Source organism: Anomaloglossus baeobatrachus, chromosome 7 (assembly GCF_048569485.1).
Source record: "Anomaloglossus baeobatrachus isolate aAnoBae1 chromosome 7, aAnoBae1.hap1, whole genome shotgun sequence".
Taxonomy (NCBI): domain Eukaryota; kingdom Metazoa; phylum Chordata; class Amphibia; order Anura; family Aromobatidae; genus Anomaloglossus; species Anomaloglossus baeobatrachus.
In genome coordinates this window covers 274621392-274640454 of record NC_134359.1, presented here as the reverse complement: position 1 = coordinate 274640454, position 19063 = coordinate 274621392, and the positions used below count along the sequence as shown (strand labels likewise).

Sequence of the window (19063 nt, the reverse complement as noted above, 5' to 3'; positions counted from 1 at the left end):
AACATCAGACATTTAATCATTTTTATGATACAATAATCAAGATATTTAGAACATGAAATATATTTATTGGAATACAACTTTAGTAATTAATAAATTGTAAATATGTAATACACTATGTAATATAGATTACATATATATACCGTATATACATATGCATACACACTATGTAATAAACTATGTAAGTTTTCAACACAAACACATACTAAATAACATTAGTGCAGTCTATGAATTTGTTCTAAGAAATAGAATTGCCTCCTTCATGGATGGCCTCAAATTTGACCTATTAATTTTAAGGCTAGAGAACAACCTCTCTTCACTAACTTGGGTTGGAGGCAAAGCCGTAACCACATGGGCAACATCTCTATCAATTTCCGGGTATTAAAGGGAACCTGTCACCACTTTGTTGGTGTATAAGCTGCGGCCACCACCACCGGGCTCTTACAGCATTCTAACATGCTGTATATAAGAGCCCAGGCCGCTGTGAATACATAAAAAACACTTACCTAACGGTTGCGCGGTTGGCCATATGGGCATCTCCGTTGTCCGGTGCAGGCGCCTCCTCTTTCGGCCATCTTCGTCCTCTTTCTAAAGCCTGCGTGCATGACATGTCTACGTCGTACACACTCGACAGTCCTGCGCAGGCGCACTACAATACTTTGATCTGCCCTGCTCAGGGCAGATCAAAGTGCGGCTGCTCAGGACCCGAATGCCGGCGAGTGTGTATGACGTCGGACGTGTCATGCACAGCGGCTTCAGAAGACGAAGATGGCCGAACGAGGCCGCGCCGGCATCGGACAACGGAGACGCCCACATAGCCAACCGCTTGACCGTTAGGTAAGTATAAAGTGTTTTTTATGTTCTCACAGTGGCCTGGGCTCTTATATACCACATATTAGAATGCTGTATATAAGAGCCCGGTGGTGGTGGCCGCAGCTTATAGGGCAAAAAAGTGGTGACAGGTTCCCTTTAAGGAATTGTCTCATGCACAGTCAGTTTTGATAAATGGTTGAATTTGTCTATTTATTTGAGAGCAAGTGAAAAATTTTGCTAAAATATGGTCAATCTGCTGCTATAGGAGACGGAGTGAAATTTTTTTCCTTGCGGCAATGCTTTCCCTGCTCCATGTCATCCAAATACTTGTCAAAGTTAAACTCCTCATCTGATGAGGATGAAGATATGGCAGCAGTAGCACTGTCAGGATTCAAGTCCTCTTGCACCTGGCAGTTCTGTAGCTGCTCATCCTAACTTCTGCCTCAGTCAGAGCTTCTTTTCCTTTAGTAAGCTGTTGATCATCAAGCAGTATACGATGACTTGGGTCCACATAAACAGCTGCCAGAAAAAAATTATTTTCCAATAGCTGTGTCTCTCTCAGTTTCATTGAAGCAGAAATGCCATCTGCGATTAAACCACCGTTTTGGGACAGGCAAAATAGCAAAGTCTTCCACTCCCTTATGAAAATGCCAGGAGTTAAATTCTCAGCTTGTAATTTTTTAGTCATGGTAAATGGGTGATAAAGCAATTGCTTCAATTCAGCCGCCTGTGTCCATTGACCTTCATTTAGGGTTACCTGAGGGTTCGCCATATCTATAAGAAACTGTTTTAGTTCAAGCAATCGCTCAATCATTAAAGAAGTGCTGCCCCACCGACTGGCTTGACCGACAATTGCTCCTTTCCCAGCACGTCTCTTCAAGATGGAATCAATTTTAGGGGTTCTGGCGGCAATAACCAATTTCCTCACTTTTCCAATCAGATTTCCAGCATGCCCCTCTTGCAAACTATCTCTTATTGCCAGCTGCAGCGTGTGCACAACACAGCGCATGTGATGAATATGAAAGTGTTTTGAAGCAGCTTCAACAAGATCATCTAATTCTAAAGTATCATTTTGCTGTTCTGTTGTAATATCTGCTTGTTCCTCAGTTACATAAACAGCGCTGTGGCTCCATCTCACACATACTGAATCCTAAATTCTTCTAGCTGTTGTTCATTACTCTCATTCATCAGTTTAATTGTACTTATCTTGTTTGAAGCATTGTCCGTTACAATAGCAAGAACCTGTTCTTTTTTGAGTTTGTAATCATGCAGAACTTTTTCCAATAATGCCTGGAGAAACTGGCCGGTGGGATGAGCTTTACTATCTGTTACTGCCAGTGTCTTGGTAACAATTTCTTTGTTGTCACAAACATATCGAACATTGATGACCAAATAATTCACTCTGTGACGTGGGCAGGCATCCATTTTAAGAAACATGAAGTATCTTTTGAGGGTCTTAAGATCTTCCTTTTTGTTTAAGGGCTTCTTCAATCACTAATTTTCTAACACGTTCTCTTTCCAGAGAAACACCAAGTTTGCGGGCCATTTCTCCATTAAGAGCTGTAAAAGCTGGTTGTGCAGATAATGATAATGGTACACTGTCCTTCACAACAAGCTGTATGAGCTGTCTTTTAAACATCTCCTGTCATTGTTACAGTAACTTTGTCACTTCCAAAATATCTTGTTAATGATGTTTGAGATGCTCTTTCCTCCACCTTTGGCAGGAAATTAAATGACTGTGGAAAAAGAAGTCCAATAGGGTCTTACCCCAATAGGGAAGGGGTTAAATAATATGGTTGAACTCACCTATGAAGTTACCTATGATAAAAATTTCAGACCTCTCCATTCTTTGTATGTGGGAATCGACAGTGTATCAAATACTTGTTTTCCCCACTGTATAATTTTAGATAGAAATAAAACAAACTTTGCATAAATCAATAGTACAGATGACAAATATAAAGTTTGTGAAATATGTCATTATATACTTTACTTTGAATTTCCAATCTCAGGCTTTTCTTAGGTACAGATCACTAAATGTTTCACATCAGATTGCTTCAGTCTATAAAGAGGGGAGGAGGGAGCAAAGAAACTGATCACAGAGCTAATAACTTGATGTTTTGGCTTCTATACCTATACTAGTCCTCATATAAGCCCTCATCAATCCTGTTGCTGTATTTTCCCTGTATATTGTATGCAGTGGCGTAATTAGAGTTTGATGGGCCCTGGTGCAAAATTTGAACCGGGGCTCCCCCCTCCACGTACACCGACACTTAGGGTACGGGATAATGACACTGACACTCGGGATACAGGATAATGATGCTGAAACTTGGCTCTTACCCTCAGCACCCAGGTTTCCCATGATCTGAAATCCCTCTATCAGCACACAGCTTTCCCGTGTTCTGATATCCATCTTGTCCTCGGCACCCAGCTTTCCCATGCTCTGCTATACATCATTGCCTCAGCACCCAGCTTTCCCATATCAGAGCAGGGGAAAGCTGGGTGCTGAGAGATGTACAGCACAGCATGGGAAAGCTGAGTGCCGAGGGAAAGAGCCTTTTTCCCTCAGCACAAAACATTCCCATCCCCTGCTTGTATCTTTGTCCCCCCTTGTATATACCGTAGTTCTCCAAATACTTTAATGGGCCCCACATAACCTTCCATATAGTATAAAGGGTCCCACATAATCCTTAATATACAGTTAGGTCCAGAAATATTTGGACAGTGACACAATTTTCGCGAGTTGGGCTCTGCATGCCACCACATTGGATTTGAAATGAAACCTCTACAACAGAATTCAAGTGCAGATTGTAACGTTTAATTTGAAGGTTTGAACAAAAATATCTGATAGAAATTGTAGGAATTGTCACATTTCTTTACAAACACTCCACATTTTAGGAGGTCAAAAGTAATTGGACAAATAAACCAAACCCAAAAAAAAATTTTTAGTTTCAATATTTTGTTGCGAATCCTTTGGAGGCAATCACTGCCTTAAGTCTGGAACCCATGGACATCACCAAACGCTGGGTTTCCTCCTTCTTAATGCTTTGCCAGGCCTTTACAGCCGCAGCCTTCAGGTCTTGCTTGTTTGTGGGTCTTTCCGTCTTAAGTCTGGATTTGAGCAAGTGAAATGCATGCTCAATTGGGTTAAGATCTGGTGATTGACTTGGCCATTGCAGAATGTTCCACTTTTTTGCACTCATGAACTCCTGGGTAGCTTTGGCTGTATGCTTGGGGTCATTGTGCATCTGTACTATGAAGCGCCGTCCGATCAACTTTGCAGCATTTGGCTGAATCTGGGCTGAAAGTATATCCCGGTACACTTCAGAATTCATCCGGCTACTCTTGTCTGCTGTTATGTCATCAATAAACACAAGTGACCCAGTGCCATTGAAAGCCATGCATGCCCATGCCATCACGTTGCCTCCACCATGTTTTACAGTGGATGTGGTGTGCCTTGGATCATGTGCCGTTCCCTTTCTTCTCCAAACTTTTTTCTTCCCATCATTCTGGTACAGGTTGATCTTGGTCTCATCTGTCCATAGAATACTTTTCCGGAACTGAGCTGGCTTCATGAGGTGTTTTTCAGCAAATTTAACTCTGGCCTGTCTATTTTTGGAATTGATGAATGGTTTGCATCTAGATGTGAACCCTTTGTATTTACTTTCATGGAGTCTTCTCTTTACTGTTGACTTAGAGACAGATACACCTACTTCACTGAGAGTGTTCTGGACTTCAGTTGATGTTGTGAACGGGTTCTTCTTCACCAAAGAAAGTATGCGGCGATCATCCACCACTGTTGTCATCCGTGGACGCCCAGGCCTTTTTGAGTTCCCAAGCTCACCAGTCAATTCCTTTTTTCTCAGAATGTACCCGACTGTTGATTTTGCTACTCCAAGCATGTCTGCTATCTCTCTGATGGATTTTTTCTTTTTTTTCAGCCTCAGGATGTTCTGCTTCACCTCAATTGAGAGTTCTTTAGACCGCATGTTGTCTGGTCACAGCAACAGCTTCCAAATGCAAAACCACACACCTGTAATCAACCCCAGACCTTTTAACTACTTCATTGATTACAGGTTAACGAGGGAGACGCCTTCAGAGTTAATTGCAGCCCTTAGAGTCCCTTGTCCAATTACTTTTGGTCCCTTGAAAAAGAGGAGGCTATGCATTACAGAGCTATGATTCCTAAACCCTTTCTCCGATTTGGATGTGAAAACTCTCATATTGCAGCTGGGAGTGTGCACTTTCAGCCCATATTATATATAGAATTGTATTTCTGAACATGTTTTTGTAAACAGCTAAAATAACAAAACTTGTGTCACTGTCCAAATATTTCTGGACCTAACTGTATTAGAATGTACCTCCATAGTCCTCCAGGTATTATAACACATTTCCCATAGTCCTCCATGTATTATAATTCACCACATAGTTCTCCATATATTATACTGCACCACATAGTCCTCCATGTTTTATAACGCACCCCCATAGTCCTCTATGTACAAAGTAACCTCCATAGTCCTCCATATATTATAATGTAGCCCACATAGTCCTATATGTATTACAATACAGCCCCATAAACCTTCATATTGTATTATGCAGCCCCATACTCCTCCATGTATAATGCACCCATATAGTCCATGTATAAGGTGTCCTTCATGTTTATTATGCATCCCCATAGACCTCCATGTATAATGCAGCCCCATAGACCTCCAAGTATCATGCATCTCCATAGACCTCCATGTGTCATGCAGCCAGCCCCCCCCCCCCGGGCCTCCATGTGTCATGCAGCCAGCTCTCCCAGGGCCTCCATGTGTCCTGCAGCCAGCCCCCACAGGGCCTCCATGTGTCATGCCTCCAGCCCCTCCCCAGGGCCTCCATGTGTCATGCAACCAACCCCCCCAGGGCCGGCCTCCATTTGTCATGCAGCCAACCCCCCCCCCCAGGGCCTCCATGTGTCCTGCCACCAGCCCCCCCCCCAAGGTCTCCATGTGTCCTGCAGCCAGCCCCCCTCCAAGGCCTCCATGTGTCATGCAGCCAGCCCCCCAGGGCCTCCATGTGTCATGCAGTCAGTCACTCCAGGCCTCCATGTGTCATACAGCCAGCCCCCCCCCGGGCCTCCATGTGTCATGCAGCCAGGCACCCCCCAGGGCCTCCATGTGTCATGCAGTCAGCCCCTCCAGGGCCTCCATGTGTCACACAGCCAGCCCCCACCAGGACCTCCATGTGTCACGCAGCCAGCCCCCCAGGGCCTCCATGTGTCATGCAGTCAGTCACTCCAGGCCTCCATGTGTCATACAGCCAGCCCCCCCCCGGGCCTCCATGTGTCATGCAGCCAGCTCTCCCAGGGCCTCCATGTGTCATGCAGTCAGCCCCTCCAGGCCTCCATGTGTCATGCAGCCAGCCAGCCCCCCAGAGCCTCCATGTGTCATGCAGCCAGCCACCCCCCAGGGCCTCCATGTGTCATGCAGCCAGCCCCCCCAGGGCCGGCCTCCATGTGTCATGCAGCCAAACCCCCCCCCAGGGCCTCCATGTGTCCTGCAGCCAGCCCCCCCAGGGCCTCCATGTGTCATGCTGCCAGCCCCCACAGGGCCTCCATGTGTCATGCTGCCAGCCCCCCCCAGGGCCTCCATGTGTCATGCAACCAACCCCCCCCAGGGCCAGCCTCCATGTGTCATGCAGCCAAACCCCCCCCAGGGCCTCCATGTGTCCCCAGCGCCTCCATGTGCAGCGCCTCCATGTGTCATGCAGCCAGCCCCCCCCCAGGGCCTCCATGTGTCATGCAGTCAGCCTATCCAGGCCTCCATGTGTCATGCAGCCAGCTCTCCCAGGGCCTCCATATGTCATGCAGCCAGCCCCCCCCCAGGGCCTCCATGTGTCATGCAGCCAGCCCCCCCCCCAGGGCCTCCATGTGTCATGCAGCCAGCCCCCCCCCAGGGCCTCCATGTGTCATGCAGCCAGCCCCCCCCCAGGGCCTCCATGTGTCATGCAGCCAGCCCCCCCAAGGACTCCATGTGTCCTACAGCCAGCCTCCCCGTGTACTCACTGATTTATAAAAAAAAACAAAAAAAAAAGTACTCACCTCTCTTCTTCTTCCACCGCAGCTCTGTCCTCACCTCTACTTGTTTCACCGCTGCTCGTTATCACTTCTGTCCTCGTTCTCCCATGGCTCCGGTCGGCATCCTCCTGCGCTCTGTGCTCTCACCACACACAGCAGTTGCACAGGAGTGACGTCACCGCGCAGGCACGGTGGAAGAATGATGATGCGTAGAGCGGCACCGTCCGCTCTATGCAATATCAAAGCAAGGGGCGTGGTGAGACGGGAGCGCGATGAGACAGGAGCGCGGTGACGCCACCGCTGACGCCAGGCAGGGGGGCCCGGTGTCAGCGGTGGCGACCGGGTCATATAGCGGCCGCCGCGCCGCGTGGTCTGCGGCAGAACAGCGCAGCTCCTCTCTCATAGAAAGGAGCTGGCTGCTGATCTGCCGGCCGGCCGCGGGCCGCTAACCACCTGGGCCTGGTCACAATGGCGACCGCTGTGACCACGGTAGTTACGCCCCTGATTGTATGTATATTGTATATAAGCTATCCTCCCAAAAGTACATGAGCTCAAAGAAAAAACAAATAAGCATCAAGCATACAGAGAACATACAGTATAATGGACTATTGATTTATGCACAGTTTATTGAAAATTTAAATATGCTTTTAAGAAGTAATTACCTTAACTTGCTATCCTGTTCACTCTAGCAATTCTGAGATGAGTGCAGCCTTCCTTCCTTCTGAGTGTGTTTACCCTTGCCTGTAGACAGGGGCGTATCTGGTGGGGGTGGGGCTGGCGGGGCATCTGCCCCGGGCACAACTGTGAGGGGGGCTCTGTCAGGCTGCCAGATGCTGCACTGTGAAAGTCTCCCCAGGGGGTGCGGTTGGCATTCTGCAGTGGGAGCCGCTATTCTCTGAGCGCAGCGGTCACGCTGATAGCCGCACTCATAGAATCTGCAGTGCGCGGCTCCAACTGCTCAATTGTCCTCGTATCTGTCAGTCGCAAGGACAATTGGAGCCGTGACGCCAGCGCTGACTTCCGGGTCAGAGCGACGGCTGTCATGTGATCAGTCAGCTGATCACACTGCTGACCCGGAAGAATGGCCCGCAACGCAGAGGCGGCAGAGAGCGCTGATAAGCGCTCCAGTGTGGAGCTGAAGACACAAACAGAGGAACATTATGGGGTGAGGGGGGGAGGTATCTATGTACACATTATGAGGGGATAGAGGTTGGGGAGGGGGCAGTATCTAAAGACAGTATGGAGGAGAGAGGATGTGAAGGGAGCAGTATCTATAGACACAGTAGAGGTGAGGGGGAACGATCTTTTGACAGTATGGTGGGAAGAGAGGTTGGGGAGGGGGGAAGCATCTTTGGGCACAGTATGGGGAGAGAAATGATGAGGGATGATGTATGGGGAGAGAAATGATGAGGGGAGATGTATGGGGAGAGAAATGATGAGGGGCGATGTATGGGGAGAGAAATGATGAGGGGTGATGTATGGGGAGAGAAATGAGGAGGGGTGATGTATGAGGAGAGAAATGAGGAAGGGTGATGTATGGGGAGAGAAATGATGAGGGGTGATGCATGGGGAGAGGCAGTATGCGGGGGGATGTATAGGGAGAGGGAGGATGCGGAGGGATGTATGGGGAGAGGGAGGATGCGGGGGGATGTATGGGGAGAGGGAGGATGCGGGGGGATGTATGGGGAGAGGGAGGATGCGGGGGGATGTATGGGGAGAGGGAGGATGCGGGGGGATGTATGGGGAGAGGGAGGATGCGGGGGGGATGTATGGGGAGAGGGAGGATGCGGGGGGGATGTATGGGGAGAGGGAGGATGCGGGGGGATGTATGGGGAGAGGGAGGATGCGGGGGGATGTATGGGGAGAGGGAGGATGCGGGGGGATGTATGGGGAGAGGGAGGATGCGGGGGGATGGGGGGATGTAGGGGGAGAGGGAGGATGCGGGGGGATGTATGGGGAGAGGGACGATGCGGGGGGATGTATGGGGAGAGGGGGGATGCGGGGGGGATGTATGGGGAGAGGGACGATGCGGGGGGATGTATGGGGAGAGGGACGATGCGGGGGGATGTATGGGGAGAGGGACGATGCGGGGGGATGTATGGGGGAGAGGGACGATGCGGGGGGATGTATGGGGAGAGGGATGATGCGGGGGGATGTATGGGGAGAGGGAGGATGCGGGGGGATGTATGGGGAGAGGGAGGATGCGGGGGGATGTATGGGGAGAGGGAGGATGCGGGGGATGTATGGGGAGAGGGAGGATGCGGGGGGATGTATGGGGAGAGGGAGGGGTGACGTATACAGACATGGTATGGGGAGCAAATGGGAAAGAAATTTTGAGGACACAGAATAAAGAGTGACATGGTATGAGGAGCAAGTGGGCAGGATGGGGAGTGAGGGGGAAAAGTATATGGACACGCAGGAGGTAGTGAGGATGACAGTAAGGGATGAGAAATATGTTGGTGCTATATAAATAAACTTTATTATTATTATTATTATTAGGAAAGAGAGACAGGAGGTAATAGAGGGACAGGAGACGAGAGAGACAGGAGGTAATAGAGGGACAGGAGACGAGAGAGAGACAGGAGGTAATAGAGAGACTGGAGGGAAGAGAGAGACAGGAGGGAAGAGAGAGACAGGAGGGAAGAGAGAGAGACAGGAGGGAAGAGAGAGACAGGAGGGAAGAGAGAGACAGGAGGGAAGAGAGAGACAGGAGGGAAGAGAGAGAGACAGGAGGGAAGAGAGAGAGACAGGAGGGAAGAGAGAGAGACAGGAGGGAAGAGAGAGAGACAGGAGGGAAGAGAGAGAGAGACAGGAGGGAAGAGAGAGAGAGACAGGAGGGAAGAGAGAGAGACAGGAGGGAAGAGAGAGAGACAGGAGGGAAGAGAGAGAGACAGGAGGGAAGAGAGAGAGAGACAGGAGGGAAGAGAGAGAGACAGGAGGGAAGAGAGAGAGACAGGAGGGAAGAGAGAGAGACAGGAGGGAAGAGAGAGAGACAGGAGGGAAGAGAGAGACTGGAGGGAAGAGAGAGTCAGGAGGGAAGAGACACAGGAGGGAAGAGAGAGAGACAGGAGGGAAGAGAGAGACTGGAGGGAAGAGAGAGAGAGACAGGAGGGAAGAGAGAGACTGGAGGGAAGAGACACAGGAGGGAAGAGAGAGAGACAGGAGGGAAGAGAGAGACTGGAGGGAAGAGAGAGAGAGACAGGAGGGAAGAGAGAGAGACAGGAGGGAAGAGAGAGACTGGAGGGAAGAGAGAGAGAGACAGGAGGGAAGAGAGAGTCAGGAGGGAAGAGAGACAGGAGGGAAGAGAGACAGGAGGGAAGAGAGAGACAGGAGGGAAGAGAGAGACAGGAGGGAAGAGAGAAAGACAGGAGGGAAGAGAGAGAGAGACTGGAGGGAAGAGAGAGACAGGAGGGAAGAGAGAGAGACAGGAGGGAAGAGAGAGACTGGAGGGAAGAGAGAGACAGGAGGGAAGAGAGAGACAGGAGGGGAGAGAGAGAGACAGGAGGGGAGAGAGAGACAGGAGGGGAGAGAGAGAGACAGGAGGTAATAGAGGGACAGGAGACGAGAGAGAGAGAGACAGGAGGTAATAGAGGGACAGGAGACGAGAGAGAGACAGGAGGTAATAGAGGGACAGGAGACGAGAGAGAGACAGGAGGTAATAGAGGGACAGGAGACGAGAGAGAGACAGGAGGGAAGAGAGAGACAGGAGGGAAGAGAGAGAGAGACAGGAGGGAAGAGAGAGAGACAGGAGGGAAGAGAGAGACAGGAGGGGAGAGAGAGAGACAGGAGGTAATAGAGGGACAGGAGACGAGAGAGAGAGAGACAGGAGGTAATAGAGGGACAGGAGACGAGAGAGAGAGAGACAGGAGGTAATAGAGGGACAGGAGACGAGAGAGAGACAGGAGGTAATAGAGGGACAGGAGACGAGAGAGAGACAGGAGGGAAGAGAGAGACAGGAGGGAAGAGAGAGAGACAGGAGGTAATAGAGGGACAGGAGACGAGAGAGAGACAGGAGGTAATAGAGGGGACAGGAGGGAAGAGAGAGACAGGAGGTAATAGAGGGACAGGAGACGAGAGAGAGACAGGAGGTAATAGAGGGACAGGAGACGAGAGAGAGACAGGAGGGAAGAGAGAGACAGGAGGGAAGAGAGAGAGACAGGAGGGAAGAGAGAGAGACAGGAGGGAAGAGAGAGAGACAGGAGGGAAGAGAGAGAGACAGGAGGGAAGAGAGAGAGAGGACAGGAGGGAAGAGAGAGAGAGACAGGAGGGAAGAGAGAGAGACAGGAGGGAAGAGAGAGAGACAGGAGGGAAGAGAGAGAGACAGGAGGGAAAGAGAGAGAGACAGGAGGGGAAGAGAGAGAGAGACAGGAGGGAAGAGAGAGAGACAGGAGGGAAGAGAGAGAGACAGGAGGGAAGAGAGAGAGACAGGAGGGAAGAGAGAGAGACAGGAGGGAAGAGAGAGACTGGAGGGAAGAGAGAGTCAGGAGGGAAGAGACACAGGAGGGAAGAGAGAGAGACAGGAGGGAAGAGAGAGACTGGAGGGAAGAGAGAGAGAGACAGGAGGGAAGAGAGAGACTGGAGGGAAGAGACACAGGAGGGAAGAGAGAGAGACAGGAGGGAAGAGAGAGACTGGAGGGAAGAGAGAGAGAGACAGGAGGGAAGAGAGAGAGACAGGAGGGAAGAGAGAGACTGGAGGGAAGAGAGAGAGAGACAGGAGGGAAGAGAGAGTCAGGAGGGAAGAGAGACAGGAGGGGAAGAGAGACAGGAGGGAAGAGAGAGACAGGAGGGAAGAGAGAGACAGGAGGGAAGAGAGAGACAGGAGGGGAGAGAGAGAGACAGGAGGGAAGAGAGAGACAGGAGGGGAGAGAGAGAGACAGGAGGGGAGAGAGAGACAGGAGGGGAGAGAGAGAGACAGGAGGTAATAGAGGGACAGGAGACGAGAGAGAGAGAGACAGGAGGTAATAGAGGGACAGGAGACGAGAGAGAGACAGGAGGTAATAGAGGGACAGGAGACGAGAGAGAGACAGGAGGTAATAGAGGGACAGGAGACGAGAGAGAGACAGGAGGGAAGAGAGAGACAGGAGGGAAGAGAGAGAGAGACAGGAGGGAAGAGAGAGAGACAGGAGGGAAGAGAGAGACAGGAGGGGAGAGAGAGAGACAGGAGGTAATAGAGGGACAGGAGACGAGAGAGAGAGAGACAGGAGGTAATAGAGGGACAGGAGACGAGAGAGAGAGAGACAGGAGGTAATAGAGGGACAGGAGACGAGAGAGAGACAGGAAATTTGAGACAAAATTAAAGAGCGAGAGACAGGAGGTAAAAGGTAAATTTCTGAATGGAGGTGGGAATATGGTCAATAATGTTACATCAAAACAATGCACAATTGCCCCTTCACGCCATGGAGCAATAGGAGACTACAGACCCTCCCTACAGGTCTCATCAGAGAGTTCAATTGTCCTGGGTGACATCTTTTCCAATTGATACGGTATACGATACTATTTACTCAATTTGCATCCATTTCCCCCCCACCCCCGATCCCTATCTTTCCCTTTCCCCAGGTCTAATCTGGTTATTGGAGCCTTTTCCTCGCTTTATAGGTTTTGCTGCAATTTATCTTTTGTGTCATTTCCTTTCTGTCTAATCTTCTCTTTCCTAATTTTTGTTATCTCCACTCTCTTTTCAGTACATTTCTGCTCTTATATATACTTGTTCTTTATATTGTCCCTCTTATTCCCTACTTCAGCTATCTTTATTGTACAGATATTGCCCCACTTCCATCCTGTTGCTCCTCCTTTCTTGGCCGCACTTCCTGTGCTATTCCTTATACACATTCCATGCCCCACTTCCTGCTGCTCCAGCTTTGTCACTTCCAGTTAGACCCTTTTACACCCCTCCCCTCCGCCTCATGGTGAGATACACGGCTGAGCAGCACACACACACTGCTGAGCAGCACACACACACTGCTGAGCAGCACACACACACTGCTGAGCAGCACACACACACTGCTGAGCAGCACACACACACTGCTGAGCAGCACACACACTGCTGAGCAGCACACACACACTGCTGAGCAGCACACACACACTGCTGAGCAGCACACACACACTGCTGAGCAGCACACACACACTGCTGAGCAGCACACACACACTGCCGAGCAGCACACACACACTGCCAGTGCCGAGCAGCACACACACACTGCTAGTGCCGAGCAGCACACACACACTGCTGAGCAGCACACACACACTGCCGAGCAGCACACACACACTGCCATTCCTCTGAGGTAAGTGCATGATATTTGGGACATGTGGTTTTTCTCTGTATCCGTTACTTATTGCAGTCTTTATATACTGATGGTCTCTTTCTATCTTTACTTCTTGTTTGTTCTATTTCACATGCTAGCCTATATATATATTATGTATGTATGTATGTATGTATGTACACAGTATATAAACCTGCCTGTGTCCGTGTGTGAATCCCTGCCTATATATGTGCATCTGTTGCACATGGCCGGCTTTAAGTATGTGCGACTTGTGCGAGAGAGGTAAGAAGTTGTAAATTTCCTGGCTCCTCTGGTCCCAGCACTGTGTTTTTACTGTAAACGCCGCCGGTTACTTACTTAGCTTTATGTAGCCCCTGGCCAGCCGGGCCCACCATCTTCACCCAGTCACAGCTGCAGCAGCGGGGCCCGGCAGTGTCGCTTCAGCCACAACTGCAGTCTGCACATGACTAAGGTGCGTGCAAAGTCCATCTAGGGCATTGCAGGCAAATTAGTCATGTGGTGGGGAGGCACTGTGAGTGGAGAAGAGCAGGGAGGCAGCGCGTCATAACGGAGCAGCCCAATGTGATGAGGTAATCACTCTGCACTTCATCACAGTGCTGCGGGCAACGAGGAGATGGCGAGCTCGTGGCATCCGGCAGGGAGAGGTAGGCGCTCTATGAGCTGAAGATCGCCGGGGGGTGCTGGGGGCCCGCTGACTCCAACCGCGGGGGGGGGTGCCGCTGACTTCGGCCGCAGGGTGTCGGGGGGGGGGGGGCGCTGACTCCGGCCGCGGGTGGTGGGGGGGGGGGCGCCGACTGCGGCCGCGGGTGGTGGTGGTGGTGGGGCGCCGGGGCGACTCCGGCCGCGGGGGGGGGGATTTAGGGGTGGGGCGACTCCGGCCGCCGGGGGAGGGGGGGCAGTGGTGGGGCGACTCCGGGGGGGGGGGGCGCAGGGGTGGGGCGACTCCGGCCGCGGGGGGGGGTGGCAGGGGTGGGGCGACTCCGGCCACAAGGGGGGCGCCGACTCCAGCTGCAGGAGGTGAGGGGCCGCTGACTCCAGCCGCGGGTGGGGGCCCACTGATTGCAGCCCCTGCCATGCTTTAGCTGGATGTGTGGAGGGCACACAATCAGCTGAAATGCATCGCTGCTCAGAGAGGATGCTGCAGGACGTGGGAGTCGGGGAGGGTGAGTAAAATGTTTTTTTGTTTTTTTTTTCTTTTTGCAGTAGACAAATATACGAGGAGAGACCCAGAAAAGGCACATATACACAAGAAGGAGGAGATATATACCAGGAAGGGGACAAAAACCAGGATGGGACATATATACCAGAATGTGCCCAGGAGGGGAATATATATACATCAGGAGGAGCCTAGGATGGGGATATATATGCTGGGAAAGAGACAAATAAACCAGGATGGGAACATATATACCAGGAGGAGGACATATATACCAAGAAGGGGACAGAAACCAGGATGGGGACATATATAGCAGAATGTGCCCAGGAGTGGGATATACATACCAGGAGGTGCCCAGGATTGGACATATATACCAGGATAGAGACAAATAAACTGGGATGGGGACATGCATACCAGGAGGGTCCCTGGATGGGGACATATATACCTGGAAGAGGACATTTATGCTAGGAAGGGAACAATAAACCAGGATGGGGACATGCATACCAGGAAGGGCCCAAGATGCAGACATATATACCAGGATTTGGACATATATACCAGGAGGATATTATGCAGAGAGACAATGTGTGTGGGGTGATATACAGTGGAGCATTGTGTGTGTGTGTGAGGATATATATAAAGAGGGGCAGCTTGTTTGGGGGATAGTGTTCAAAGGGGCAGCGTACATGAGGGATATTACACAGAGGGTTATTGTGTGTGTGCATATTATACAAAGTTGCAGTGTGTGGGGGATATATAGAGGGGGCAGTGTGTGTGTGGAGGAAGCTACACAGGAGCAGTGTGTGGGATATTATACAAATGGGCAGTGTGTGTTGGTATTTACAGAGGAGCAGTGTACGTGTGGGGACATTATACAGAGGAGCAGTGTGTGGAGGGGGATATATTCAGGAGCAGTGTTTGTGGGGAGATATTATACAGAGGAGCAGTGTTTGTGGGGAAATATTATACAGAGGAGCAGTGTGTGGGAGGATATTATACAGAGGAACAGTGGATGTGGGAGGATATTATACAGAGGAGCAGTGTGTGTGGGAGGATATTATACAGAGGAACAGTGTGTGTGGGGATATTATATTGATAAACTGTGTGTGGGATACTAAACAGAGGAGCAGTGTGTGGGGGGATATTATACAGACGAGCAGTGTGTGGGGGGATATTATACAGACTAGCAGTGTGTATGTGGGGATATTATACAGAAGACCAGTGTGTATGGGGTATTATGCAGAGGAGCAGTGTGTGTGGGGATATTATACTGAGGAGCAGTGTGTGTGGGGGGATAGTATACTGAGGTGCAGTGTGTGTGTTAGTATACTGAGGTGCAGTGTGTGTGTGTGTATGGGGGATAGTGTACTTAGGTGCAGTGTGTGTGTGCGGGATATTATACAGAGGAGCAGTGTGTGGGGGATATTACACTGAGGAGCAGTGTGTTTGGGGTGATATTATACAGAAGAGCAGTAACACACACACACACACACACACACACACACACACACACACGTTTTTCCAAGAATGGTGGTGTGTGGAGGGCTTGAGGGGTGGAGTCGGAGCTGGGGTGGGGTGTAATATCCATCGATACGGCATAAATGGTTGAAATAGGAAGACCGCTAAAAAAAAGAGATCAGACGTGGTGGATTTGAGGTGCAGATTCTCCAGCACAAATTTGTAATTTATTGTACATTTGAAGAGATCAATTTTCTTAGCCTATAAAAAAAAATGGCCTCCTGTCCTCGTTTGTTTCCTGGGAAACTAGGTAAAGAATCAGTAGGGGGGGCACCAAAGGGCAGTTTTGCACAGGGCACCATTCAGGTTAAGGCCGGCCCTGCATCTGTATATATGCCAGGATATAGGCCTGCAGTTACTATCTCCCATGGGATGTATAAACACCAGTCTTTGTGTATCATATGTGATGTATACAGCAGAATATAGTATGGTGCTGGGTATATATAGTATATAGTGTAGAGTTGTGTGTATATATAGTGCAGAGATGTTTATATAGTTTTGGCCCTGTGTATATATTGCAGAATCCACACTACAGTATATACACTGGCACATCTCTACACTATGTATTATATACACAGCTCCACAGTATTCTGTCTGTGACTTTTACATTTATTATTTTAAATGAAAGGCTGTGGAAAAGAAAGCGCAATAGGGTTTTACCTTTATAGGCACAGGGCAAGGGAATGGGGAGCAATAATACTCACCAACTATAGTTGTGCAAGCCATAACTACTATATTAGCACGTAGAACTGGATCAAGGCAGCGGCAACCCAAAGGCTGATAAGAGAGAAATTGTAGAAACGGGTATCTGCACTGCGCCAAAGATCACAAATCAGGATACCAGATTAATGTAGCTTTATTGCATCATAGGTCTACGCGTTTCAGGAGCTCATCGAAAGAGTGTAACCTAGAAGTGATCTTTTCTGTGCAAAAGCTTATTGAGTGTGACGTGTTCACATACAATGAGCCTGAGAGATTAGCGCAGTTATATCTGTCCTCCTGAAGCTCTGCAATCCAACTGTGGTATGAGGTTTCACAGAGCTGCTAGAGACAGGAGACTACCTGGAGGGAGGGGATTTCCTTACAATCTTTTCCTACAGGTGTCTTTGGCGCGGTGCAGATACCCGTTTCTACAATTTCTCACATTTTATTATTTTCACAGTTTTGAAATCCAGGAAAAATCTGAAGAAGATTCATCTTGAAGCCATAATGGAGAAAGGAGAAAGCGATGTGTGGGGAGATGAGCGGTGCAAAGAGGAGGAACCTACAGGTAATCGCCCCGGCAAGGAGTAATGACTAGTGATGGGCGGACCCGCAGATACCCGGGATCGGCGGATGCAACCAGGTCTATAGGGACCTGAATCAGGCGCTTTTAAAATAGTGTAGAACGTAAAAGATAGGTGACCCCTAAAGTATAACGCCAAAATTGTTAATTAGGGGAAAACCCAAAAGTTACCAAAGGACCACAATATAAATGCAAAAGGGAAAAAATATTTTATTGAAATAATTTACAAAGATGGTGAAGCCATAAAACAAGGAAGAGTGGCTAAGATGGAAAATGCCACACAAGGGGAACAGAGTAAAATACACTCCAACCAAACTCCCTAGTGACACCCAGTAAAGGGTTAATTACATATAGTAATGCAAATTACAGCAGCATATACATAACCAGAAAAGTTGAAAACTAGTTAGCGACTCACAGGTTAAACTGTTTGATTGCACGCACTATAGACATTCCACAGAACTATCCACTCATCAAGTGTGTACAGCAGCAATTAAGCTGGTTAGTAACTGCTGCGTACGCCTCATAAGCAGACACCAACACAAAGAGACCCCCATAAAACAACACTATTTCAGTGCCAAGCAGCATGCAAAAATAAAGTGATTGTGTACATATGTGTATATATACAGCGTGTGCAGAATTATTAGGCAAGTTGTATTTTAGAGGATTTTTTTTTATTATTGATCAACAACTATGTTCTCAATCAACCCAAAAGACTCATAAATATCAAAGCGTATCAAAGGTCTGGGAGTTGAGCTTCACTCCATCCTGAACCCAAAAAGGTCCCGCAAGTTCATCTTTGATGATACCAGACCATACCAGTACCCACCTCCATCTTGCTGGCGTCTGAGTCGGAGTGGAGCTCTCTGCCCTTTACTGATCCAGCCTCTGGCCCATCCATCTGGCCCATCAAGAGTCACTCTCATTTCATCAGTCCATAAAACCTTTGAAAAATCAGTCTTAAGATATTTCTTGGCCCAGTCTTGACGTTTTATCTTATGTTTCTTGTTGAAAGGTGGTGGTTTTTCAGCCTTCCTTACCTTGGCCATGTTCCTGAGTATGGCACACCTTGTGATTTTTGATACTCCAGTAACGTTGCAGCTCTGAAATATGGCCAAACTGGTGGCAAATGGCATCTTGGCAGCTTCACGCTTGATTTTCCCCAATCCATGGGCAGTTATTTTGCGCCTTTTTTGCCCAGCACGCTTCTTGCGCCACTGTTGGCTATTTGCCATGAAACGCTTGATTGTTCGTTGATCACACTTCAAAAGTTTGCCAATTTCAAGACTGCTGCATCCCTCTGCAAGACATTTAACAATATTGGACTTTTCAGAGCCCGTCAAATCTCTCTTCTGACCCATTTTGCCAAAGGAAAGGAAGTTGCCTAATAATTTAGCACACCTTATATAGGGTGTTGTTGTCATTACACCACACCCTCCTCATTACAGAGATGCACATCACCTGATTTACTTAATTGGTAGTTGGCTCTCGGCCTTGGAGTAGGACGACATGTATAAAAAGTATCATGTGATCAAAATACTCATTTGCCTAATAATTCTGCACACTGTGTGTGTGTGTGTGTGTGTGTGTATTTATAAAATGCAGGCCATTGAAGAAGCCCACATTACTTTGAGTCATGCTGTTAGCACACAACGACCTGGGGCACAAAGTCCCAAATAGAACAAATCAGCACGCTCAATGCCATGTTGTCCTACTCCCCCACATAATACGGCGGTGGCCCACCGAGGATGATGGGAAGGAGGACATACGTCATCCCTCCCATCACCACAGTGCGCGATAGTCCGTGACAGTGCATGCGCATGGCGCATATGTGTCCATGGGAATGAGGAAAGAGTAGAGCAGGTCAACATGCCCAGCGTCACGTCATCCTGACCCCCCTCCGCACAACGTGGCGGCAGCCCACCGAGGAAAAGGGGGAGGAGGACTATGTCATTCCACCCCCATCTCCACGG

General features: G+C 49.3%; 1 protein-coding gene and 1 pseudogene across 1 annotated transcript in view; one reads left to right on the top strand and one right to left on the bottom strand.

The window, feature by feature from the left end:
* LOC142245452 (uncharacterized) overlaps positions 1 to 13564 on the bottom strand; it is a 30233-nt pseudogene extending 16669 nt beyond the window's left edge.
* Positions 1 to 19063, top strand: part of LOC142246722 (uncharacterized) — a 294524-nt gene that overhangs the window by 132914 nt on the left and 142547 nt on the right. The window contains exon 5 of the mRNA XM_075319777.1: positions 16850 to 17078. Within this exon, the coding sequence (XP_075175892.1) occupies positions 16850 to 17078 (229 nt within the window). The remainder of the gene's footprint in view (positions 1 to 16849; positions 17079 to 19063) is intronic.